The sequence below is a fragment of the Mangifera indica genome, chromosome 11 (genome assembly GCF_011075055.1).
Source record: "Mangifera indica cultivar Alphonso chromosome 11, CATAS_Mindica_2.1, whole genome shotgun sequence".
Classification (NCBI taxonomy): Eukaryota; Viridiplantae; Streptophyta; class Magnoliopsida; order Sapindales; family Anacardiaceae; genus Mangifera; species Mangifera indica.
In genome coordinates this window covers 4,969,086-4,995,977 of record NC_058147.1, presented here as the reverse complement: position 1 = coordinate 4,995,977, position 26,892 = coordinate 4,969,086, and the positions used below count along the sequence as shown (strand labels likewise).

The following is a 26,892-nucleotide window of genomic DNA, read 5'->3' as shown; positions in this document are numbered from 1 at the left end:
TCGTTTGTTGCCATTCTAGGGTTTTTCAACTTTTAGAATTTGAATTTCAGTTCCGTTTTTTCGAATTTCACCGTTTTACTATATATCGACTCGTATTTTTCAGATTTTCGAAGGATTTTTCGATTGTTGCCATTCTAGGGTTTTTCAACTTTTAGAATTCGAATTTCAGTTCTGTTTTTTCGAATTTCACCGTTTTACTATATATCGACTCGTATTTTTCAGATTTCTGAAGGATTTTTCGATTGTTGCCATTCTAGGGTTTTTCAACTTTTACAATTCGAATTTCAGTTCCGTTTTTTCGAATTTCACCGTTTTACGATATATCAACTCGTATTTTTCAGATTTTCGAAGGATTTTTTGATTGTTGCCATTCTAGGGTTTTTCAACTTTTACAATTCGAATTTCAATTCCATTTTTTTGAATTTCACCGTTTTACGAGATATGGACTTGTATTTTCCAGATTTTGGAAGGATTTTTTGATTATTGTCATTCTAGGGTAGTTGAACGTGTATAATTCGAATTTCAGTTTCATTTTTTCGAATTTCACTGTTATCAGGCAGTTAAATCTTGTTTTTTAAAGTTTCTCATTTCCTTTTTGATTATTTGATATTTTTCATCTTTTTATGGTTTTTCCATGTATACATTTGTTTACATATTTGTTTTTACGCATGTCTAACAAATTTTTTACATTGTTTCAGGATATTTCTCGCAAAAGAAGACGGGTTGACAGCGAGCTGCGAATCCCCGACGAGTCCAGACACTTCCGGGCAGAGGCGATATGTCGTGCACAGCATGCCGCATTATCTCGGATTACTGCTACATTGACCCCAGATCAGCTACGACTATTTGAGAGGACATGTTTCGGGTATTTCTGGGAGGACTCCACGACGTGATCCCTTCACTTTGCATCGAGCGTCGGATGTCCCTCAGTAGGGATTGGGCTCTGGTGACTGTGGCGTGTTTATGTTACGATTTTTTGAGTGTTTGGCGTTGTCACGAAGCTACGTTTTTCCCCGAGAGTCGTCTACCTCTATGCGTCGACGATTAGCGGCGCAGTTGTATTTTCACTGTATCGATTAGCTCACGGATGTATATTTATCGTTATTCCTATGTTTAGATGTATATATTTATTGTATGTGCATATGTGTATGATATACTTTATTTGTGGTTATATATGGATGTGTATCGTATTTGATTTCATTTTTTAAATAATCTTATCATGAAAAAACAATAAAAACGTATGATTACTCAAACATTTACACACTTGAAACAATTAGAGAAAATAAAGTAATACTGAAATAACTCATACGAAACACTAAGTTTATTACATCAAATGACAATACAATTACACATTTGAAACAATAATAAAAATACATCGGTTACATAAAACTGAAGTACAACAATAAAGAATCATATAACAAACAAAATTGAGTATAAGCATGTCAAGATCTCGTTCCTTTGCCTTTTGTATGTGAACGCTGGGGGGCGGAGCTCGGGACCGGTGCTAGGGATTTACATTGGGTTCGTGTATGCCCCGGTTCATGGCAACGACTACAAATCCTCGGTGTAACAATTTCTACTTGCGGTGAAATTCAAAAAAACGGAACTGAAATTTGAATTCTAAAAGTTGAAAAACCCTAGAATGGAAACAATCGAAAAATTCTTCAGAAATATGAAAAATACGAGTCGATATCTCGTAAAACGGTGAAATCCAAAAAAACGGAACTGAAATTCAAATTCTAAAAGTTGAAAAACCCTAGAATGGCAACAAACGGAAAATCCTTCAGAAATCTGAAAAATACGAGTCGATATCTCGTAAAATGATGAAATCCAAAAAAACGGAACTAAAATTCGAATTCTAAAAGTTGGAAAACCCTAGAATGGCAACAAACGAAAAATCTTTTGGAAATCTAAAAAATACGAGTCGATATCTCGTCAAACGGTGAAATTCGAAAAAACGGAACTGAAATTCGAATTCTAAAAGTTGAAAGACCCTAGAATGGAAACAATCGAAAAATTCTTCAGAAATCTGAAAAATACGAGTCGATATCTCGTAAAACGGTAAAATCTGAAAAAACGAAACTGAAATTCAAATTCTAAAAGTTGAAAAACCCTAGAATAGCAACAAATGGAAAATCCTTCAGAAATCTGAAAAATACGAGTCGATATATCGTAAAACGGTGAAATTCGAAAAAACGGAACTGAAATTCGAATTCTAAAAATTGAAAAACCCTAGAATGGAAACAATCGAAAAATTCTTCAGAAATCTGAAAAATACGAGTCGATATCTCGTAAAACGATAAAATCCAAAAAAACGTAACTGAAATTCAAATTCTAAAAGTTGAAAAACCCTAGAATGGCAACAAACGAAAAATCCTTCGGAAATCTGAAAAATACGAGTCGATATCTCGTAAAACGATGAAATCCGAAAAAACGGAACTGAAATTCGAATTGTAAAAGTTGAAAAACCCTAGAATGGCAACAAACGGAAAATCCTTCAGAAATCTGAAAAATACGAGTCGATATATCGTAAAACGGTGAAATTCGAAAAAACGGAACTAAAATTCGAATTCTAAAAGTTGAAAAATGAAAATGCCTTTACAATGTAAAATATCCAAAAACCCCTCATATTTATCTAAAATTATTTTAACCCCCATAATGAGTGAGGGGAGTTATATAAATAAAGGGAAGGGTAATTTTGACATTTTAGAAAAAGTTTGAAATAAATAAATAAATATCAAAATGCCTTTATAATGTAAAATATCCAAAAACCCCTCATATTTATCTAAAATTACATTAAAACCCCATAGTAAGTGGGAGAGTTATATAAATATGAGGAGAAGGGTAGTTTTGGTATTAAAAAAAGTCATAGGCATTTTTTTTTTAGAACAGTGATTTTGGGCATTTTGGCTTGAAAATAGTGATTTTGGGTATTTTTGCTTAATGGGAGGGCATTTTGGCCATTTTTTAAAATTTCCCTTATTATTAATACACAAAATAATACTCATTATTTATGCACATTATCTTACTTTGTAGGATTATATATTTAAATTGATATTACGGTGTATAAACACATTGAAACACAACAAATGCATTATAGAAAGCCATTAAGTGAGCAGTCCTGTTGTACCCAAATGCGGAGCGACCAAGGAAGCAACACTCTGCAAACATTAGCTTGATGGATGGAGAAACCTAGTGATTTAAGGTTGACAAACGTGAGTTTTGACATCTAAGTTGGCAGATAAGAATAATTTATCACGATAATTTAGGGTGTATTACAAAACTTATAAGCAATGGCCATGTCAACAGAGGAGAAGGCCAGATATGAGATGGGAAAATGAAGATGGAAAGGATGGCTACCATTCTAAAACTTGGGTTCCTTTTGATTAGGGTTCATGAAGTTGCGTTGAAATCTACTTCTGCATTTTCAAATTTGATGCACATATGATATCTAAATTCCATCATGAACATGCTGACAAGAGTGGTTAGTTAAAAACCCTTGATATTGGGAGATGAGATAAAGACAAACAGGACATAATACTCAGCTGTGATGCAAGTTCTTACGCTTTCCTCTCAAAGGAAAATATATGAAAGCTACTCTTGGAAAAGACTCACAGTATATATACATATAAAAAGAAAGTGAGCAACTCAGTTTCTTTGCAACATATAGATAATCAGGTAGCATATCAATATAAGATGCAGATTGAGTAGCTTACCCTACCTAATAACCAGCTCAACAGGCCAGATAAAAAGAAATTAATAATGAGATATTTCATGGAAATAAATATGTAATTGCTCAAAACTTAAGTAAAACGGAGCAATATTTCAATTGCCACAATAACAAATGACCAATACCCAGCCAGCATAATGCATCCTTTATATCCGAAAAAAGAGAATATTTTTCTCAAGGGCTTTGTTAATGAAATAGATGTACCTGCATCTTAAAAATATTATAATATATATAATAAAATTATACGTATATATTTTAAATATATAAATACGCATACTCTTGATATATATTATTATATGGTTGAATAATTTTGAATTAAAAATAAAAAAATATTTAATTATGTGACAACCCACAAATCATGAACCGTGAACATGACTAATATAACGTGATGCATTTGTTAGAGATATTAATTAAAATAACCTAATTTTTTCCATTGTATATATATGTAGTCATTTTTTCCTTTTATTATACATATATAACTTAAAATATAAAATATTTAAAATAGTTTTAGGTTTTCTACTCACTTAGTCAAAACTCATTTAACCAAGTTATAAACTTACTTACTTAGTCAAGACATAAAATTCACCTACCACTCAACCAAAACATAAAACCTACAAAATAATATAATAAAATTTAATTATATTTAATTCATAAAAATTATTATGAATTTAAAAAAAGAAATTCATGCACACTTGTTTGCTCGACCAACTTATCTGCCCAAACTATCCGATCATGATTGGTCAATCAACCCATTCGACTAATCTCAAATCCTAAAATTTCTTTTTTAAATGTAAAATTAAACTAAAAAATAATTATATTTATATAAAAAAAAAGATAATTATATATATTTGTGTGTGTAATATACCAAAAAAGATATTAGCATTTTAATTAATATCCTCGTTTGCTAAGTTGGTAAGAAGACTCCAAACATGTAAATTGTAACTTGATTAGAGGCTTATTCTGAATTAATAGAAAAAATCTTTTTCATTTATTATGTTTCCTTCACTTATTTTTTATATTTTTTTATTTGTTACTTTCTTTCCAAACAAGAACCATAAACCCTTAAATAAATTCGACGAATTGACATTTTATAAAATTTTTAGATTCCATTCACACATAAAAAGCAGATTTGATAGGATTGGTGATCTACATCACCCGCCCTCCTGTTCGTCTGCACAGATACATGAAAAAGGGAAATAAAACCATTAACAAACATCATCACCACACAACATGAGAAATAAATTTTCGCCAGTGGCCTGTCATTTCTGAAGCTTACTAGCATTGAAGTGAAGACTGGTGCGGAAGGGGAAATTAGACAAACTTGTTCACTCATTAATGGTTGAAGAAGATTAAAGAATCAAAGCAAACTTCATCCTTAAAATCTAATACTTGTTAAAATTGACCATCACTTTGTTAATAAGGTATTATGTTGACGTATATAGTCACGATGTCCAATTAGTAGAGGGGCTCCGTTCCCCAATGATCGGGTTTTTTTTCAGCATTTTCTTAAAGAATGAGAATGTTAGTAGGATCTGGATTAGTAATAAAAGTCCTAAAGAAGTTTGACTTATGGATGGTAATCCATATAAATATAAAAACTAAAGAAGTCTTCACTTCAATGCTAGTAACCATTAACAAATCTTAGAATTCAGGCTAGATTATAAAAACTAAAAATAGTAAAATATTAAATTTATTTATTAATATTATGTGACAATATATAAAATCAAATCAACATAATTGTTAAATAAGAGAATTTAATCAAATCAACATGGTCTTAAAAAACTAGTTTAGTTTTAATTAAATAGTAATTCATCAAAGATAATGGCAAGGGTATTTATTAAAATAGTCATTTATTTTATCTTTTATATATATATAATAATTTTTTTATTATATAAATATAACCATTTTTTAAGTTAATTTTGTTTTTGAAATTAAAAAAGATTATGAGATTTGAGGTTGATCGAATAGGTCAACTAGCCTGCCAACAATTAGTTGGTTAACCAATTTTTTAAAAATAAATTGATCAGTTATGTGTTCGGCCAGCCAACCGCCTAACCAATTATCTATTCTTTCAATGAAAAGCATACATCTAGTTAAAATCTTCACTTTTTCAATCAGAAGCTTAGAAGCCACTAATAAAAAACAATCAAACATTTTAAAGGAGAATATTTTAGAAATCAATGCTTATGGAAAAAGACATGAAGTAACGATAAAATTTAACTTCTTAAATTGATTTTAAGTTCATCTTGCCATCACTGGGTTGGAGTTGTCACAAATATGACAGGGTTCAGGTTGGATTTGCACGGATGGGCTAATCCAGCAATAGGAATTATATGTGTATAATATTCTTGGTGCTTGTATTGTTAACAGTTGAACGGACTTTATCTCCCTGGATCCCCTGTGGCTACAGATCACCAAACATGGCCAACTCCAAGAATTTAGAGGCTGTGAATTGTTGGTCCTGAATCCATGCATGTGTATGTACCAAGGAAAAAATTGTATAAACTATGCATGCAGGCACTTGAGCCTAATGATGATCAGAATTTCCATAAAAGCTCCAACACCTACACCGACGGAGGATCATGAATTGGCAGGACAAATCTACCAAACTAGGAGAATCGTTAATTCTTACGTAAAGAAGTTTGTGTCTGGTCAACTTGAAGCCAGAATTTTTGCTGGCCCCTTACTCACATGGACTAATCGCTGTTAATCAGTTTGCCTATTAGTTAAACTATCCTAAGCATGTTGATAACAATCATGCAAACTAATCAATTCCACGCTATAAGAAAAACAACCGTTTAGGAAAAACAATAACGTGAACTTAACAAAATATTGATATATCTGAATAATAGTGATAAATCAAGAAAATAGTTCAAGCAACAAAGAGGTGTCAATCCTTCCCAGACAATTAGAGGTGCCCTTCCTCCCAAGGTAAAAGTCTCTATCAAATATTGTAACCAGATTTTCCCTCCTTTTTCCCCTCATGTTGTTGTCCCTTTTTTCTGTCATATCTTAAAATCCAATCTTAATTCAAATTCTATTAAATCATTGATCTTCTAAAACTAATTCAATCATAACTCCTTTGTTATTCAAACATTATCATAATCTTTAATTAGGAATTTAATTCCAATAAAATGTTTTTCGTTTAATTGAAACGGGTATGGTTTGGAATTGATTAAGTGGATTGTGGGTAAATTGTATTTAAGTTAACCAAGGTTTCGGATCAAGTCTAATGGTTAGGTCCAAGTAATAAGTTGTGTTGGGGTTTGAGTGTGAGTGGTTATGCAAATTGGCTTGCATTGTTATTGTGGAATGGAATGATTGATTAAGTGGGTTTTTTGACTGGATTATTTCTTCATTGTCCGATCCTTCTCTTCGGTTTTTTGATCGGCTATGAAGTAGAATATTGAATGCAATCATTTTGTTTGTCAGTAATAACTACCATTAATTTATTATATTCGTTGTGTATGCCTTTGATAAGATTAGATTCGAATTGAGTCTATTTAAGTTTGAGCTCAAGTTTGGCTCGAATAAGCCTGAAACAAGTTAGCCTTATACGAATTCAGTCGAGTTTGAGTTATTCACCAAATTTTTCAATTAAAAATTTTGATACAAAACGATATTGTTTTGCCAATATATATTAAAATGACGTTATTTTAATAACAAAAAATAAATCGAATCGAATTCAAACAAAATTCGAATTCAACTTTTATGAGCTTAAATTCGAATTCGAGCTCAATTATATATAAACCGAACTGAATCTAGCCCCAGCCTCTTATAATAAAAATCATATGTATATCAATCATTATGCTTGAATACACTGACACAATTCAAAACTATAGACATTGACAAAAAGAATATTTTTAGGCATAGGGATGAATATAGGGACAGAGATAAGGATTACAGGAAGAGAAGCCGCAATAGAAGTAAAGATAGATATGATCGTGACAGATACAGTGAGAGAGAAAGAGATCATTGTCATCGAAGCATGAGCTGTAGCTCTAGTCCTGATAATCGAAGGCACTCTGGGAGAGGCAGATATAATAAAGAGACATGCAGTTGAAGCCGATCTTATGGAAGGTATTGGATGTTTATATATATATATGTATGTATTTTCTTTTTTGAATTAATGGTGATTTTTCTAAAAATAAGATGGAAAGTTTTAAAACATTTATATTGAAATATACTTAAAAGATTCAAAAAAAAAAAAAATATATATATTATATAGAGAGAGAGAGACACACACACGGGTATATATTCTCGTCATTGAATTGACTTTTGTAATTCTTATTGTTTCGAAAATGTTTATATCTTCAAGTGCCTTCCCTACTCGGCATAGTCCTGATTCTAAGGGCCCTTTTCAACATAAGACTCAGAGAGGTGAAAGTCCTGTTGGACACAACCCTAAAGAACACTCCCCTGCTCTGAAAAGTGTGTCACCACATGGTCGGCGCTCTGTTTCTCCAAGTCCATCTCTGCAGAGAACCAATGCTCATGTGAGTCCCACATTGACATTTTTCAGTTCTAAATTGCATCATGAACTTTATGGCTGAAATGTTTATGTTGGTATTTTTACTTTGTAGGAAGCATGAAGCAGCATAAAATGTGATAGAAATTTCTTTTGCTTGATGGGTTGTGTGTGTTTGCTATTTGCAATGTGTTTTTCTTTAGTGTAATGCTCAATGCGTGATTTGATGGTAATTTATGCTAAACTGACATATCATGTAGAAGAAAAGTTTGAAGCTAGACACACTTTATTGAGACTAGTGCCTTGTTTAATAGTTTTGACTTAAGTTTCTGTGCTTTCATTTTGTACCTTGTATGCTAATTTTTATCCGCTTGGTGTGCTTTCTTTGTTGATGCCCTGATTGGTAAGAATCATTAGAACTTATTATAATAAACTTTATAGAAGAGCGGATATTAACTTTTCCATTTTCTTTTTCACGCTTTCTGATTTTTGATAGGTTGGATGACTATTTCCCACCCAAGATTTGTTGAAAATTCAGTTCTCCCATCTATCAGTCAGTCTTACTATTTAATCTTAACCATAAAAGGGTAGAAAAGTAGTTTAAAAAAACAGAAAAAATCATGTATTGAGAAAACAACTTTTGCTCAAATAAGTTTGATCAGCAGCTATAGAAGAATTTGAGTGGTAGATTGATTATCAATTCAAGCACCTATTGTCAAGTAGCTTTCTTCCAAGTCAGCGTGATCTAAGCTTCTTGGCCTCTTTAGTACGTCCTTAAACTAATCAACTCTTCCATTCCAACTTCCAAGTTCCAATTCCAAATTCCAGCACCCTTTGGAAGTGTTGGACTGCAATTTCCCTAATTAAATTCAATAAATTTCGCCTGCGAATGAGAAGAGAGGTCAGAGTCAGATTGAGACAAATAAAGGGATCTAGTCTGGTGGTGACTAGCATACGAACGTGAGAGGAGATTGAGTCGAGAAGAGAGGAGAGAGTGAGAGAGTTTGGTGAGTCTTATAATATAGGTAATGAAAAAGAAAAGGAAAAATTGTATTGAAAAAAAATCGAGGAGAATTATGCAAATGCAAGAATTCAAACTTAGTCCTAGCGTTTGCTGTATGTAGGAATTACGGAGTACCATCAAAACAATAAGCTTGTTGTGTAAAACATTATATTTATATATCATTAATCTATTTTTTTCCAATCTGAGCGATCGGACTGGAAAAAACAGAACTGGGGCTCTAACCTGGTCAAGGTCAGGTAAAAAAACACTGCTATAACACAGATTTTGCATAAATGTGCTGCTATATTGGTTGGACCGTCCATGTTGCATTAATTTGAGTTAAAGAGGCTGTATAGTTAGTGTTTTTCATTCAGTGTTTAGTATAGAATCTTCAAGTTTTTTTCCCCTGAAATCTAGCTGGTCATACTCATATCTGAGTACTTGATACGGTATTGTATATTCTCCCCGCTGTAAAACTTATGTAGAACTTGATGAATCTTCATTTAAATGCCGCTAAACAAGCTATTTTTACAATTCACTTGGCCATTCCTAGTTTTAAATAATTTAAACATGGTTCACTTTCTTGCAATAAGGGCCAAAACTGAGGGTTAAAACACATGGAGATTCAGCTGAGCCACTTTTCAAATCAATGGAGAAGGTTTTGTAAATGTCCCCCCTTTTAGCATCGTTCTGTCATCAATTTAAGCTCATTTTCTTTTCATTTAAATCTTGTAGACTTTGGGCAGGCGAAAAATTTTCTAGCTCCTACTTCTGAATATTATTCAAACGAATCAAATATGCAGACGGTCAAACTACTGCAAAGAGTCTACATGTATGACCCTGGAGAAGGAAATTAGATGCATTGACCAAAGGTCAAAGTCTTCTGAGAAAATAAAAGTCAATTTTTTTTTGTCTTTAATCTTAATTGCACAGTGGAAATTTGTAGCGCCATAGAGAGTTAGCCCGACTCTGCTAACTTGCTGGCTATAAATAAGAGGGAATTTGTATATAATCAGCACAATATCAAAAAAGAAACAGACATGGGCAAATTAAGCTTTAAAAAACTACTTACCCTTCTTCTCCTTATCCAGTTCTTGTGTGTTGTTGCTTCTGCCTCTTCTACTAAAGAGGCAAATGCTCTCCTAAAATGGAAAGCTACCTTTGAAAATCAAACAAAATCTCGGTTAAGTTCGTGGACTCTGGTTTCTCCTAATGCCACCAACTCTAAGCCACTCGTAACCCTATGTTCTTAGCCTGGAGTTTCGTGCAATTTAGTTGGAAGTGTCATCAAAATAAACTTTACCAGTTTCAGTTTAAATGGTACGCTGTATGAGTTTTCAACCTCCTCTTTCCCTAATCTTAAATATGTTAATCTTGCAGTAAATTCGCTCTCTAGTGTTATTCCATCTCAGATTGGTAACCTGTCAAAGCTCATTTATCTTGATCTATCCTTTAATCATTCCTCTGGAAAAATTCCATCTGAAATTGGTCTCCTAACAAATCTTTAGATCTTGGACCTTGATGAAAACCAACTGAATGGCACAATTCCATCTGAAATTAGTCAGTGTCAATCTCTCAATGAGCTTGCCTTGTATAGTAACAGTCTAGACGGTCAAATTCCTACTTCTCTTGGTAATCTGAGCAACCTGGTTAGGTTATATCTCAACAATAATTCGCTTTCAGGTTCTATTCCTGTAGAAATGGGAAATCTAACAAATTTGATTGAACTTTACTTGGATACCAACCATCTTACAAGCCTCATTCCTTCCAGTTTTGGAAATTTTACTAAGCTTATTGTGTTGCATGCCTTTGACAATCAACTTTCTGGTCTCATTCCTGAAGAATTAGGAAATTTGAAGTGTCTTGAACATCTAAGCCTTTATTCGAACAATCTTTTTAGTTCTATTCCAGCATCATTGGGTAGCCTGATGAATCTCAACTATCTTCATCTCTATGGAAATCAGCTTTTTGGTCCCATTCCTAAAGAGCTTGGAAACTTGAAATCTCTCACAGATCTAGAGTTGAGTGTAAACCAATTAAATGGTTCACTTCCTCCTTCATTTGGCAATTTGATTAATTTAGAAATATTATATCTTCTCCAAAACCAACTTTCTAGATCTAGTCCTCAAGAAATAAGAAATCTCATGAAATTATTACTTCTGCAACTAGACACAAACCAGTTTATTGGTCCTCCGCCCAACATTTGCCAAGGTGGTTCACTTGCATGCTTCAGTGCAAGCAACAAGAATCTCACAGGTAACATCCCCAAAGGCTTAAAAAACTGCACAGGCTTGGTAAGACTCCGTTTTAAAGTCAACCAACTCACTGGAGATTTAGTGGCAGAGTTTGGCATTTATCCAAAGCTGAGCTTCATAGACATAAGTCATAACAAATTTCATGGTGAAATATCATCTAAATAGGGAAGTTGTCCAAATTTAAGTTCCTTACTTGTGGCAAGGAACAATATCACTGGAACTATACCACCAGAGATTGGAAATGTAACTCAGCTACAATCACTTGATCTTTCTTCCAACAATTTAGTTGAGAAGATTCCAAAGACATTGAGAAAGTTGACTACTCTTATTAAGGTCAACTTAAGTGACAATCAACTTTTCGATGTCATACCTCCAGAAATTGGGCTACTGACTAATCTTGAGTCTTTGGACCTGTTCTCAAATAGAGTAAGACAGGCAATACCAAAAAATCTAGGAAACTTAGTTCAACTGCACTACCTGAATTTGAGCAACGACAAATTTAACCAAGAAATTCCAATTCAGGTCGAGAAGTTAATTCACTTGTCTTAGTTAGATTTGAGTCATAATTCTCTCAGAGGAGAGATACCACCGCGAATGAGCCATCTAGAAAGCCTAGAACGACTAAATCTCTCCTACAATTCTCCAAATAGTTTTGAGGAAATGAGGGGTCTATTGTATGTTGACATATCCGACAATCAGTTGAAGGGCCTTATTCATGAGAGCAAAGCATTTCAAGATGTTGCTATGTTACAAGGGAACAACGGATTGTGCGATAATGTTCAAGGATTCCCACCAAGGGACTTGTTTGAGGACAGGTCCAAAGACTCAAGATTAATCAGTAGGCCAATTTCTGGAGGTATGACATTGAAAAATTGATTGTCATTGAAGTTGACCTTAATAAGAGTAGTCAACTTTCCCAATGTCTTTGAAATCTTCCCAACTAAATTGTTGGAAGAAAGATCAAGTGAATGTAGTTGAGCTACAATTCCAATCTCTGGTGTATGTTTCCAATGATATTGTTCCGTGCCCCACGAGTAAGAAACTTAAATTTGGACAACTTCCCCATTTAGATGATATTTAACCATGGAATTTGTTATGGCTTATGTCTATGAAACTTAGCTTTGGATAGATATCGAACTTTGTCGCTAAATCTCCAATGAGTTGGTTAACTTCAAGATGGACTCTTACCAAGCTTGTGCAGTTTTAAGCCTTTGGGGATGTTACCTATGAGATTATTGTTGCTTGCAGTGAAGTATACAAGTGAACCACCTTGACAAATGTTGGGTAGAGGACCAGTAAACTGGTTTGTGTCTAGTTGCAGTATTGACAATTTCATGAGATTTGTCATTTCTTGAGGAATGGATCTAGAAAGTTGGTTTTGGTGAAGATATAATATTTCTAAATTAATCAAATTGCCAAATGAAGGGGGAGGCGAACCATTTAATTGGTTTACACTCAACTTTAGATCTGTCAGAGATTTCAAGTTTCCAAGCTCTTTAGGAATGAGACTAGAAAGCTGATTTCCATAGAGATGAAAGTAGGTAAGGTTCGTGAGACCACCCAATGATACTAGAATAGAACCAGAAAGATTGTTTGAATAAAGGCTTAGATGTTCAAGACACTTTAAATTTCCTAATTCTTCAAGAATGGGACCAGAAAGTTGATTGTCAAGGGCGTGCAACATAGTAAGCTTTGTAAAATTTCCAAAACTGGAAGGAATGAGGCCTGTAAGATGGTTGGTATTCAAGTAAAGTTCGATTAAATTGGTTAGACTTCCCATTTCTATAGGAATAGAACTTGAAAGCAAATTATTGTGGAGATATAACTTAACCAGGTTGCTCAGATTACCAAGAGAAGTAGAAATTTGACCATCTAAACTGTTGCCATACAAGGCAAGCTCATTAAGAGATGGGCATTGACCAATTTCAGATGTAATTGTGCCATTCAATTGGTTTTCGTCAAGGTGTAGGTTCTGAAGATTTGTTAGGAGACTAATCTCAGGTGGGATTTTTCCAGAGAAATGATTAAAGGATAGATCAAGATAAATGAGCTTTGACAAGTTATCAATCTGAGATGGAATAACACCAGAGAGTGAATTTACTGCAAGATCAACATATTTAAGACAAGGGAAAGAGAAGACTGAAAACTCATACAATGTACCATTTAAAACCGAAACTGGTAAGGTTTATTTTGGTGACACTTCCAGCTAAATTGCATGAAATTCCAGGCCAAGAACATGGGGTTGTGAGTGGCGTAGAGCTGGTGGCATTAGGAGAAACCAGAGTCCACGAAGTTAACTGAGATTTTGTTTGATTTTCAAAGCTAGGTTTCCATTTTAGGAGAGCATTTCCCTCTTCAGTAGAAGAGGCAGAAGCAACAACACCCACGAACCGGACAAGGAGGAGAAGGGTAAGTAGTTTTTTAAAGCTTAATTTTCCCATGTCTGTTTCTTTGTTGATATTGTGCTGATAATATACAAATTCCCTCTTATTTATAGCCAGCAAGCTAGTAGAGTCAGGCTAATTTGCCCATGTCTGTTTCTATCTTTCCTGAAGATAGGAAATTATACAGATATAATTCCTATTGCTATTTTATTCCTATTTCAAAATAAATGTTTACCCTTTTGCATCATAGGCCAATTTTATTGCTTCATGGTATTTTTTTTAATCATTCTTAACCTTGGACAGTAATTTAATCCAAGAAGTGGTTGCTTTTAAAGTTATTTTGGTCTCTGCACCATGGCTTTATCTGATTCTATGACTCAGAAACTCTTATCATTCTGTAGCAGAAATTATGTTGTTCAATATATTATAAAGCTGAAGATCCCTTCTGTCACTGCCAACTTACTTGCTTAGTTTAAAGGCCGCTATGTTCACCTATCAAAGCAAAAATTTAGCAGTCATGTTGTGGAAAAATGCCTCAAGCATTTTGGAGAGAGTCGATCACAAATTGTCCATGAATTGCTGTTTGTGCCTCATTTTGAACAGTTGCTGCAAGATCCATTTGCCAATTATGTCATTCTGACAGTTACCAAGGTTTGGAGCACAACATCCTTTTAGCAACTTCTCTGATGTCTTCTAAACTTTTGATAGAACCTTACTCCTTAATTTCTATCTTCAGGGTCCCCTTCATGCTGCACTGCTTGAAGCTGCTCCACCCCACTCTTTCTTACAAACTAGTCCATATTTTTAGCGGATTCTCTGGAAATCTGTCAAAGAAGTGATGTAAATTCGGGTGTGGTGGCAAGTGTTGTTGCTCTCCCAAACTTACTAACCTGTTCACTGTTCAGAAGTTTTACTATTTCTTGCGGCACTGGATGTAGAACAGCCTTCAAAATTTGAAGTGGGTCCTCAAGAGAACCTTTGAAACTTAGTACCTACGGATGATCTCTCCATGATTTTGAAGAACGTAAACTGGAAGTTTTTGCTGCTGGTTGTTTATTTTGCTTATGCAACTTGTATGTACTGTTCTGTTGTCTTCTGGGTGTTGTTGTTGTCCTGTTGATATGAACTGTTACTGTATAATGTTTCACCCTTTTTACGTTTTAATCTGGGTAAATGCCATGCGGTTGTTTAGTCCTCATAAATTCTGAGATGATTTTCTTAAGGGATGACAAAGGACACTTTCAAAGAATATAAAAATGATATAGAAAGATTATACTCTAACTGGGACCCATGTCCTAAAATTATGACTGCTCTCCGCCACTTATTGCTGTTCCATTCTCATGAAGATGTTTGTTTGCTTATGGCGGAGGTATTTTTCCTGGAAAATACTCTATGCAAGTGGCTATGCTCCGCTATGACTTTTCCATACCAGTTACGGGCCCAACATGTGATTGAACATTGGAAGAATGAGGTGGAAGTTGGAACCATGCATGTCTTCCAATACAACCAAACAGTGAATGTAATATTTTTCTTCAGTCCATCTCTCTGGTTGAGTTTGATAGAGATGGATATCGATTTTGAAGATGACAAATGAGTTTATCATTTACTCCCGCTTCTGCGTTGACTGTCATTATCCGACGAATTTTCATGAAACAGTTTTCATTACGTTGTTTCAATTTTATTTTATTTGTTACCATTTTGATTATAAAAACTCCAACCAGCTTGTTAAATATAATTTCAAAAAAAAAACTATACATAATTTTATATACAAATAACGATGTGTCATAATGCGATTAAGTGTTATTATTTTTAATTTTTAACTATCCAATCATATGGTGATACGTCGTTATTTATGTATAACGTTGTATATATAACATTATTCTTTGAAAATTCATTTTGGAGATGTGATTGAAACTATAGTTTGTCAAATCTATTAAATATATTTTTATTTGATTTGATTCTAATCAGATTTGATTTTTTATTTAGTCTTATTTTGATATGTTATTTGTTATTATTCTATTTCATAGAATTAAAATTTTAGTTTAATTATTTATTATTTTTTTATTTTATAGAATTAAAATTTCAGTTTAGTTATTTATTTATTTTTATTTCATAAAATTAGGATTTCATTTTAAATTACATTATAAAACTATATATTATACTATGTTTCGTAAATAATATTTATTCAGTTTCTAATTAATTCAAAATTCTATGTAATCGTGGTTTCTACAAACTTTATGATTTGATGTTTCGTAAATAATATTAATTTAGTTTCTAATAAATTCAAAATTCTATGTAGTCGTGGTTTCTACAAACTTTATGATTTGAATTCAATGCTATAAATAAATAATATAACTCCATGTTTATTTGTAAGCATTTGTTCCTTGGGAAGAAATATATAAATACCTTATAAACTAGGCAACACTTACCGTGTGGAAGCTGTTGCTTTTGCCTAACATTTCCTCTACATGATCCTGAACTTTTACAGCACAATTTATTTGTCCGGATTTAACACTGTAAAGGGCTCTAGAACTGATCTAACATCTGGAAATCTTGTGCATGGATGGCCTAGATTGTGGATTGACATGTAAACAAGCAGTTGCTAGCTTTACAATGGTCATCACTTGTTCCTCAACTTCAGGAGGAGGAAGTGGAAGTCGGTGGTCCAGAATATCTTTCAGCATGCTCTCACTTGTTAAATGAGACAATAGAGAAGCGATTATATCGCCTGGATGCTTTCCTTTAATCACTTCCACTGCTAACACTCCAAAGCTATAGACATCACATTTTTCTGTAACTTTCATTGTATAAGCGAGCTCTGAAAAAAATACAGTCTAAATCATCATTATGCAAATGTTATGTCATATATTAAAATTAGGCATGCAATTCAGGATGAGCTATAGTACCTGGTGCAATGTATCCATATGTGCCAGCAAGTTCGGTCCAATTGGATGAGTCTGATACAGACCTGGAGAGCAAGCAGTTCCCAATCCAGCAGAGCAATGGTACCCAGGGAGCAGCTTCAGTTATCAACAATCTCAGGAGCCCAGTCACACACCAAAACAAGAAAACAATAAGCAATGAAACAGTGAAATGCAATTATCTCATGTAACAGAACAATCAGATCTCTATTGTATTCATTACGCAGAATTCCTTTTCATAAATGGAAGAGTCCAAAAGCATTACAATAGATTTTCTTACACAAAAGAATGGAGAGTTCCCTGTGCATTACAATCAAAATTTGCAGAATTTACATTGAGATAACTGTTCATACAAAATGACAGTCTTCCACAATACCCTCACCAACTCAACTGTTCTTCCTCCTTACAGCTATTCGAGAGGCTGTACTCTCCCCCTTCTATCTTCCTTTCATCCTCCAAAAAGTTGCCCATCTTTCCCTCCTCCAAGTCTATATCTACTCTCCCTTTTCTCTGCCTCCTGTCTCCCACTCATGGTCTGCCACCTCATCATTTGCATTTCCCAGGATCAAATCATTCCTGTTGCATTGATTTGAAAAACTCTCAAGGCCTGCTGTTTTGTTCTTTGCCTTTCCCGTTTGACTGCTATTTGCTGCTCTTCCTCTTTTGCTTTTCTTTTTGACATAAACCTTCACCCTGACATTGCCCCTCCCATCAAGAGGCACCTTGTCCTCAAGGTGCAAATTAGGGAAATGAAGTTTGAGGTTATTATATAGCTCCCATGAATTTTCGCAGTTCGGCAGTCCTCGCCATTTGATTAGTAATTCCAAATCGCCTTGCTCAGAATATCTATAATCCAACACTATTTCTGGTTAAGCCTGCAGCTCCAATTCCTCACTGAGACACTCTGGTAAGGGCTGATGAATCACAGCAGAACCCAAATGCTTTTTCAGCTGAGAGATGTGAAAAACAGGGTGTATTTTTGCACCCACCGGCAGTCTCAGTTTATAGGCTACAGTGCCTATTTTTTGAATCACTTCGAATGGTCCGTAAAAGCGGGGACTGAGCTTCTCATTGGGGTGGGAGGCCAATGAACGAAACCGATATGGCTATAGTTTAAGGAACACCCATTCACCAACTTAAAGTTCCATGTCCCTCCTGTGTTTGTTGGCAGTCTTCCTCATTCTTTCTTGGGCCATGTGTAAGTTGGTTTTTAATTCATCCAAAATTAGATTCCTCTCCTTGATCATGACATTCACAGCTTCCATTCTTGATTCTTCTTCCACCCACTTCAAAAGAGGGGAAGGATCTCTGCCATAGACTGCTTTAAAAGGAGTCATACCGATCGAGCTGTGAAAGGACGTATTATACCAATATTTCGCCCATGCTAGCCACTTGGGCCAATTTTTGGGCTGCCTTGAAGAGAAACAACGAAGATACATCTCTAAACAGCGATTCACGACCTCGGTTTGGCCGTCTGTTTGTGGGTGGTAGGCGGTACTGTATTTCAAACTGGTTCAGGCAGCCTTGAAAATTTCTGTCCAAAATTTACTCAGAAAAATGCGATCTCGATCCGAAACAATTGTCTTCGGAAATCCATGGAGGCGAACCACCTCCCGTATGAATACCTCCGCTACATCCTTGGCATTATACGGGTGTCGTAGGGCGATGAAATGCCCGTATTTCGTTAGCCTATCCACAATCACTATAATTACACTCATCCCTTTAACCTTCGGAAGACCCTCAATAAAATCCATAGACAAGTCTTCCCATGTCTCAGCTGGGATGGGTAATGGCTGTAACAAACCTGCTGGCGACATAGCTTCATATTTCATCCTTTGACAGACATCACATTTGGCCACGAATTCCTTGACATCCCTCTGCATTCCTTCCCAATATAGGACTGAATTGAGTCTTTTATAGGTTTTAAAAAATCCAGCATGACCCCCATAAGATGAAGAGTGAAATTCAGTGATGAATGAGGGAATAAACCTGGAATTTTTAGGCACCACCAATCTACCTTTATACAGCAGCTTCCCTCCTCTTAAAGAGTAGCCAACGTGTGAGTTAGGATTTAACAACAGATCATGAATAATACCTTGGAGTTTTTCGTCCCCTTCTACTTCATGCTGTAAGTTGTCAGCTCCCTCCATTTGAACCACCGTTACCACCGTCATTTCTGAAACAAACCTTGGGTTTCTTGACAAGGCATCGACAGCCTTGTTCTCGCATCCAGGATGATATAGAATTTCAAAATCAAATCCTAACATTTTCACCAGCCACTTTTGCTGCTCATGTCCTGTGATCTTTTGCTCCGTCAGGAATCTTAGGCTCTTTTGGTTTGTTCAAATTTTGAAGTGTCTCCCGAGAAGGTAGTGCCGCCATTTCTGAAAAGCCAAGACTATTGCCATTAATTCTTTCTCATACACCGATTTGCCACGATTTCGTAACGAGAGGCTTTGCTTAAGTATGCAATGGGTCGGCCTTCTTGTATTAGGACAGCTCCCAGCCCTGCTCCGGATGCATCCGTCTCGATTATAAACTGTTTGGAAAAATCTGGGGTGGCCAAAACAGGGACAGTAGTCATTGCAACCTTGAGTGCTTCGAAGGCCTGTTGTGCTTCGGTTCCCCACTGGAAGGCATTTTTCTTCAACAAATTTGTTAAGGGTTTGGTGATCCGTCCGTACCCTTTTACGAATCTGTGATAATAACCCGTTAATCCTAAAAAACCTCTCAGATCTCTCAAGTCACGTGGAACAGGCCATAACTCTATATCTTTTATTTTTTTGGGATCAGCTACAACCCCCTCTTTGGAGACAATATGCCCTAGGTATTCTATCCGGTTCTGCCCAAACATACACTTCTTTCTGTTTACCACCAGCCCGTGATCTTGCAGCAGCTGTAAAATGATCTTTAATTGCTTTAGATGTTCCTGTATACCCTTGCTGTAAACCAATATGTCGTCAAAGAAAACGAGGAGAAATCTTCAGAGATGCGGTTTGAAGATCTCGTTCATTAGGCTTTGGAAGGTGGCTGGGGCGTTTGTTAGCCCAAACGGTATGACCATAAATTCGTAATGCCCTTCGTGAGTTCGAAAGGCCGTTTTCTCGACGTCTTCTTCTCGAACTCTTATCTGGTGATATCCCGACTTCAAGTCCAACTTACTGAACACCTTAGCCCCTCGTAATTCGTCCAATAGCTCATCGATGGTGGGAATCGGGAATTTGTCTGGAATGGTTATGTGATTGAGCGCGCGGTAGTCGACACAGAATCGCCATCCCCCATCCTTTTTTCAGACTAGAATCACCAGGCTGGAGAAGGGACTCACACTCGGTCGTATAACCCCTGCGGCTAGCATTTCTTTCACTATTTTCTCGATCTCATTCTTTTGATAATATGGGTAGCGGTAGGGTCGTAGGTTCGGAGGTTGGGACCCCGGCAATAATCGAATAGCATGGTCGTGGCTCCTCTGTGGTGGTAGCCCCTGTGGTTCTTTAAAAAGAGCTCTGAATTCCCATAACAATTTGGTAACCTCTGGACTTTCAGCCATTTCCACTATGCCTTCCTGTTCTGTCAATGTAGCCAACTCAACCCAAAACCCATGCCCCCTGTCGCTGATTAGCTTACAGATAGTCTTCAGAGAGGTCTCCAATTTAACAAGAGAAGAATTCCCTATCAATTCTACCCTCCTGCCTTCCCACCAAAATTTCATATGAAGGTCATTCCAATTAATTTTGACCTCCCCCAATTTCTTCAACCATTCAACCCCCAGAATAACATCTATCCCTCCTAGTAGGAAGGGAAGGAAATTCAGTTGCATTGAAAGTTTCGACAGCGTCAGCTCCACTCCTTCACATCGCCCCACTCTCTGAACCTTCCTGTCATCACCCAATACTACAGAGTATTTTGCTGCTTGAACCTCCAGACCCAATTCGTGCACCAGTGTTTCAGAAAGAAAATTATGAGTGGCTCCACTGTCCACCAAAATCACTACCTCTCTGCCTTTGACTTTCCCTAATAATTTCATAGTTCGAGGCGAATCAATTCCTACCACCGAGCTACTATTCAAATTCGCTTCCTCTTCCGACAGCTCCTCTGAAGGTTCATCTTCAGCTGTCTCACCCCCGTCTACTTCCCCATCTTCTCCCGCTATCATGACTCTTAGTTGACGGAATCGACAACGATGACCAGACATAAATTTCTCATCACAGCGAAAGCAAAGTCCCTTCTCTACTCTGGATTTGAATTCTTCATCTGAGAGTCACAGAAAATTGCTAGATCTAGGAAAGGAAGAAGTCGCCCCTGTCGAATGCACATGAGAGCTTGAGTGAGCTGAAGGCGGGTTGGCTTTGTTATAAGAGGGTGGGCAGCTTTCATTTAGAGATCGGGTCGGACCAGCAGGTGGGTTCAGAGTTGGGCTAACTGGTTTTTGGGTGTTGGGCTGATGATAATTGGTTTGGGTTGGGGCTGAGCTGAAGGAGACACTGGGCCTGGAAATTGCAATTGGTGGGTAAGGGTTGGGTGAGTTTGAGATTGGGTCGGGTTGGGAGGAATAAGTGGGTCGGGTCATCTGTGCCTAGTTTCTGTGGCTGCTTCTTCCTAAACGCAGCATATATTTTTCATGAATGATGCAATTCTTCTTCTCCACTTGCCTTGCCCACGTCATCATTTCTATCAACGTCCGAGGGTTAAACATCTTCACTTCTGATGGAACTTCCTCCAGAAGGCCATTCATAAAGATAACCTTCATGGTGTCCTCTGTAAGATTACTGACAGTTGCGGAGAGCAGTTCAAATCTGCTGCGATACTCCTGTACTGATCCTGTTTGCTGCAGAGCAAAGAGTTCTTCTTCTGTCGTACGTTCACCGGGAGGTGGAAACCGTTCCAATACTTCTTGCTTAAACGTCTCCCAACCAGTAAACGGGTGATGTTTCTCACGCCACTGTAGCCAGTGTAAAACATCCCCTTCCATACTAATTTCAGCTGCCGTCAATTTCTCTCGCTCCGTTAATCCATTGATCTGGAAGTAGCGCTCAACCTTGGATATCCAATCCAACGCTTCGTCGCCACCAAAGAGCGGCAACTCTAATCACCTGTATTGGAAATCTCTTCTGTTACCTCCCCCCATCACTCTTTCTTCTCTTTCTAGCTCATTTATTTCCCCTTCCCCGACCTTCCCTCCTCAGTCTTTTCAAAAGAAGGTATCGTCGACTCTCTTGGTAGAGAAGCACTCGTCGAAGCTGGGTTGGTCTCCATCGGTGCCTTCCCTTTGTTGTGACTCTCTCGTGAAAGAGTTGCTTCTCTCAGTTCCCTCAAGAATTCCTTGATGGTTTCCATATTGGATTCCATCTTTTCCATCTTGATGTTACTGTCTCTCAGCTCCGATCGAATGACCTCCATCTCTTCCTGTACTACTGTTAATTCTGATTCGATTCCATCCACTCTGGACTCCATCCGAGTCATGCTCTGATACCAATATGATACAGACCTGGAGAGCAAGCAGTTCCCAATCCAGCAGAGCAATGGTACCCAGGGAGCAGCTTCAGTTATCAACAATCTCAGGAGCCCAGTCACACACCAAAACAAGAAAACAATAAGCAATGAAACAGTGAAATGCAATTATCTCATGTAACAGAACAATCAGATCTCTATTGTATTCATTACACATAATTCCTTTTCATAAATGGAAGAGTCCAAAAGCATTACAATAGATTTTCTTACACAAAAGAATGGAGAGTTCCCTGTGCATTACAATCAAAATTTGCAGAATTTACATTGAGAGAACTGTTCATACAAAATGACAGTCTTCCATAATACCCTCACCAACTCAACTGCTCTTCCTCCTTACAGCTATTCGAGAGGCTGTACTCTCCCCCTTCTATCTTCCTTTCATCCTCCAAAAAGTTGCCTATCTTTCCCTCCTCCAAGTCTATATTTACTCTCCCTTTTCTCTGCCTCCTGTCTCCCACTCATGGTCTGCCACCTCATCATTTGCATTTCCCAGGATCAAATCATTCCTGTTGCATTGATTTGAAAAACTCTCAAAGCCTGCTGTTTTGTTCTTTGCTTTTCCCGTTTGACTATTATTTGCTGCTCTTCCTCTTTTGCTTTTCTTTTTGACATAAACCTTCACCTTAACAGAGTCTCTTTTCAACAGCTTAGCAGTGCCAAAATCTGAAACATGAGCCACATATTCCTCATCTAGCAGAATGTTGTTGTTTGATATGTCTTGATGAACAATCAGAATAGAGCAATTATGATGCATGTAGGACAGCGCATGAGCCACATCCTTGACGATATTCACCCTTTTGAACCAATTCAATTCTTTAGTAGTTTCTTCTTTGCTCAAGATTGTGGCCAAACTATCCCTTTCAAGATACTCATAAACCAAAAAAGAGTGTTGCTGGTTTGAGCAAAAGCCGTTCAACTTTACAATGTTTCGGTGTCGTATCTCCGTTAAAGTCTTGATCTCATTCAAAAACTCCTTTTGATGTGTTATTTCAACATTTGGTAACGGGTGGGGTTTTTTAACAGCTACTATGCTACCTGATGGCAGCATGCCCCCTTTCCCAATACAGTACCTAGCATCAAAAGCTTTGGTTGAATCCATGATTTCTTTGTACAAAATTCTTCCATCAACAGTTGACACCGAGAAAAGCTCGCCATCGTCCTCACTGCTTTGTTCAGCTGATTTGTTTTTCCTTCTTTTCTGAAAGATTAAGTAAACCCCGACCGCCAGCAAAACAACTCTTCATCCACGTAATATAATTGAAAACACCAATTTTTTGACCTTTCCATTTCTACGTTTGTAAGTGACAGGAGATGTGCATGGTGGAAATCCTTGAACATTACCGCATAATCCCTTATTCCCTTGTAACATATCAGCATCTTGAAATGCTTTGTTCTTAGGAATAGGGCCCTTCAACTGATTGTAGGATACGTCACCATACAATAGGCCTCTCATTTCCTCAAAATTGTTCGGAATGGAACCAGTAAGAGAATTGTGGGAGAGATTTAGCAGCTCTAGGCTTTATAGATGGTTGATTTGCGATGGTATCTCTCCTCTGAGAGAATTATGACTCAAATCTAACTGAGACAAGTGAAATAACTTCTTGAGCTGAATTGGAATTTCTTGGCTAAATTTGTTGTTGCTCAAATTCAGGTTGTATAGCTTGACTAGGTTTCCAAGATCTTCCAGTATTGACTGGCTTAAGTTGTTTGAGGACAAGTCCAAAGACTCAAGATTAGTCAGTAGCCCAATTTTTGAGGTATAACACTAGAAAGTTGATTGCCACTGAAGTTGACCTTAGTAAGAAAAGTCAACTTTTCCAAAGTCTTTGGAATCTCCCCAACTAAACTGTTGGAAGAAAGATCAAGTGATTGTAACCGAGTTGCATTTCCAATCTCTGACGGTATGGTTCCAGCGATATTGTTCTTCGCCATGAGTAGGGTAGTTAAATTTGGACAACTTCCCCATTTAGATGATATTTCACCATGGAATTTGTTATGGCTTATGTCTATGAAGCTCAGTTTTGCATAGATACTGAACTCTACAGCTAAATTTCCAGTGAGTTGGTTGAATTCAAGATGGACTCTTACCAAGCTTGTGCAATTTTTGAAGCTTTTGGGGATGTTTCCTATGAGATTATTATTGTTTGCAGAGAAGTTTGTAAGTGAACCACCTTGGCAAATGTTGGGTAGAGGACTAGTAAACTGGTTTGTGTCTAGTTGCAGTACTGACAATTTCATGAGATTTCCCATTTCTTGAGGAATGGATCCAGAAAGTTGGTTTTGGCGAAGATATAATATTTCTAAATTAATCAAATTGCCAAAAGAAGCAGGGAGTGAACCATTTAATTGGTTCACACTCAACTCTAGATCTATGAGAAATTTCAAGTTTCCAAGCTCTTCAGGGATGAGACCAGAAAGCTGATTTCCATAAAGATGAAGTAAGGTGAGGTTTGTCAGCCTACCCAATGATGCTAGAATAGAACCAGAAAGATTATTGGTGTGAAGGCTTAGACATTTGAGATACTTCAAATTTCCTAATTCTTCAGGAATGGAACCAGAAAGTTGATTGTCAAAGGCATGCAACACAATAGGCTTCGTAAGATTTCCAAAATTGGAAGGAATAAGGCCTGTAAGATGGTTGATATCCATGTAAAGTTCCATCAAATTGGTTAAATTTCCCATTTCTACAGGAATAGAACCTGAAAGCGAATTATTGAAGAGAAATAACCTCACCAGGTTGTTCAAATTACCAAGAGAAGCAGGAATTTGACCGTCTAGACTATTGCTATACAAGGCAAGCTCATTAAGAGATCGACACTGACCAATTTCAGGTGGAATTGTGCCATTCAGTTGGTTTTCATCAAGGCGTAGGATTTGAAGATTTGTTAGAAAACCAATTTCAGGTGGGATTTTTCCAGAGAAATGATTAAAGGATAAATTAAGATAAATGAGCTTTGATAGGTTACCAATATGAGATGGAATAACACCAGAAAGTGAATTTATTCTGAGATCAACATATTTAAGATGAGGGAAAGAGGAGACTGAAAACTCATGTAGTGTACCATTTAAACCGAAACTGGTAAGGTTTATTTTGATGACACTTCTGGCTAAATTGCATGAAATTCCAAGCCAAGAACATGGGGTTGTGAGTGTCTTAGAGTTGATGGCATTAGGAGAAAGTAGAGTCCAAGAAGTTAACCGAGATTGTGTTTGGTTTGTAAAGCTAGCTTTCCATTTTAGGAGAGCATTTGCCTCTTCAGTAGAAAAGGTAGAAGCAACAACACACGAGAACTGGACAAGGAAGAGCGTGGTAAGTAGTTTTTTAGAGCTTAATTTGCCCATGTTTGTTTCTTTTTTTATGTTGTCCTGTTAATACACAAATTCCCTCCTATTTATAGCCGGCAACCCCGTAAAGTTTGGCGAACTCTCTATCCAATTTACACTGTGGAATTAATATTGAAGGCAAATCATTTTGTCGGAAGACTTTGACCTTTGGTCAATGCAGCTAATTTCCTTCTCTGGGACCATATATGTGGAATTCTCTGCAGTAGTTCAAACATTTGCGTATTTTTAAAACATTTGCGTTTAAAAACATTTGCGTGTTTTTAAAACTGGACTGAACCAGTCAGTTTAATTAATTGAATTAGAAATTAGTTTTAAGTCTAGCTTGATTAGTATAAAAAAACAGTTTATTCATTGATTGGATTAAAACTGATTAAAATTAGATGAAATGATCAAAACCAAATAGAATTAGGTTTGACTAAAATTTAAAGCATTTTTTAAAAATTTAATTATTTTAAAATAATTTGATTATTTTTATTAGATTAGATGAATTTTTAAAGGTTTGTAAGAAAAAATAAGTTCAAAAATAAAATTAAAAAGAAGAAAAATATATTTCATATATATTAAAATGTCTTTTATAAACAATAACTTAGATAATTATTTTTTTGTATCATGAGATTGAGATATTTTTTTATTTTAATTATTTTATTGAAATAAAATAAATAATTGTTACTCTTTAAAAATAATATGATCTAATTTTCATAAGTATGAATACTCTAATTTATTTTATTTTTTATAAATTTTAAATAAAATATATTTACTATAATTTAATATTAAATTAAATCAGTGAGCTTAAATTGATGACATAAGGATGCGTGGTTGGGTTTATGGGTATTTGAAAAGAGGCTCAGCATATATTTTAAATCTCATTTCTGGCAGAACTTAACCGTTTAAGACCTAATTGCAAGAAAGTAAACCATGTTCAAATTATTTAAAACTAGGTGCGGCCAAGTGAATTGTAAAACAACAATACCCATTTTAATTGAAAAAATAAATACAAATTTATGTATATTCTTATATGATTAAATATTATTTTATTATTTATTTAAAATCATTAAGTTATATAATAATATATATCAAATATGGATATACATAATTTTATTGATAATAAAAATAACTTAATTTTTGGGAAAAAAAATCTCAACAGTTAGCTTCTTGATTAACCATTTGGAACTTTTGTAGCTTAAAATCGTTACATATGCAAAAGCTGGTCTTTGATTGAAGATTCAATACTAAAAACTGAAATAAAAACAGTAACTATACAGCCTCTTTAATACAAAT

At 35.8% G+C, this 26,892-nt stretch overlaps 2 protein-coding genes and 1 pseudogene across 2 annotated transcripts; 1 reads left to right on the top strand and 2 right to left on the bottom strand.

Annotated features, from left to right (window-relative positions):
* Positions 1 to 10,241: 10,241 nt before the first annotated feature.
* Positions 10,242 to 12,332, top strand: LOC123229653 (probable leucine-rich repeat receptor-like protein kinase At1g35710). Its single transcript, XM_044655573.1, has 4 exons — positions 10,242 to 10,436; positions 10,710 to 11,495; positions 11,622 to 11,891; positions 12,006 to 12,332. The coding sequence occupies exons 1-4, from the start codon at positions 10,242 to 10,244 to the stop codon at positions 12,330 to 12,332; spliced, it is 1,578 nt and encodes a 525-aa protein (XP_044511508.1).
* Positions 12,333 to 12,627: 295 nt separating this feature from the next.
* Positions 12,628 to 13,897, bottom strand: LOC123229652 (MDIS1-interacting receptor like kinase 2-like). The gene is made up of 2 exons (XM_044655572.1): positions 13,610 to 13,897; positions 12,628 to 13,524 (listed from the first exon to the last, which is right to left on the bottom strand). Exons 1-2 carry the CDS (start codon positions 13,895 to 13,897, stop codon positions 12,628 to 12,630), a joined length of 1,185 nt encoding a protein of 394 aa, XP_044511507.1.
* Positions 13,898 to 16,208: 2,311 nt separating this feature from the next.
* Positions 16,209 to 25,620, bottom strand: LOC123228900 (annotated as a pseudogene).
* Positions 25,621 to 26,892: the final 1,272 nt, after the last annotated feature.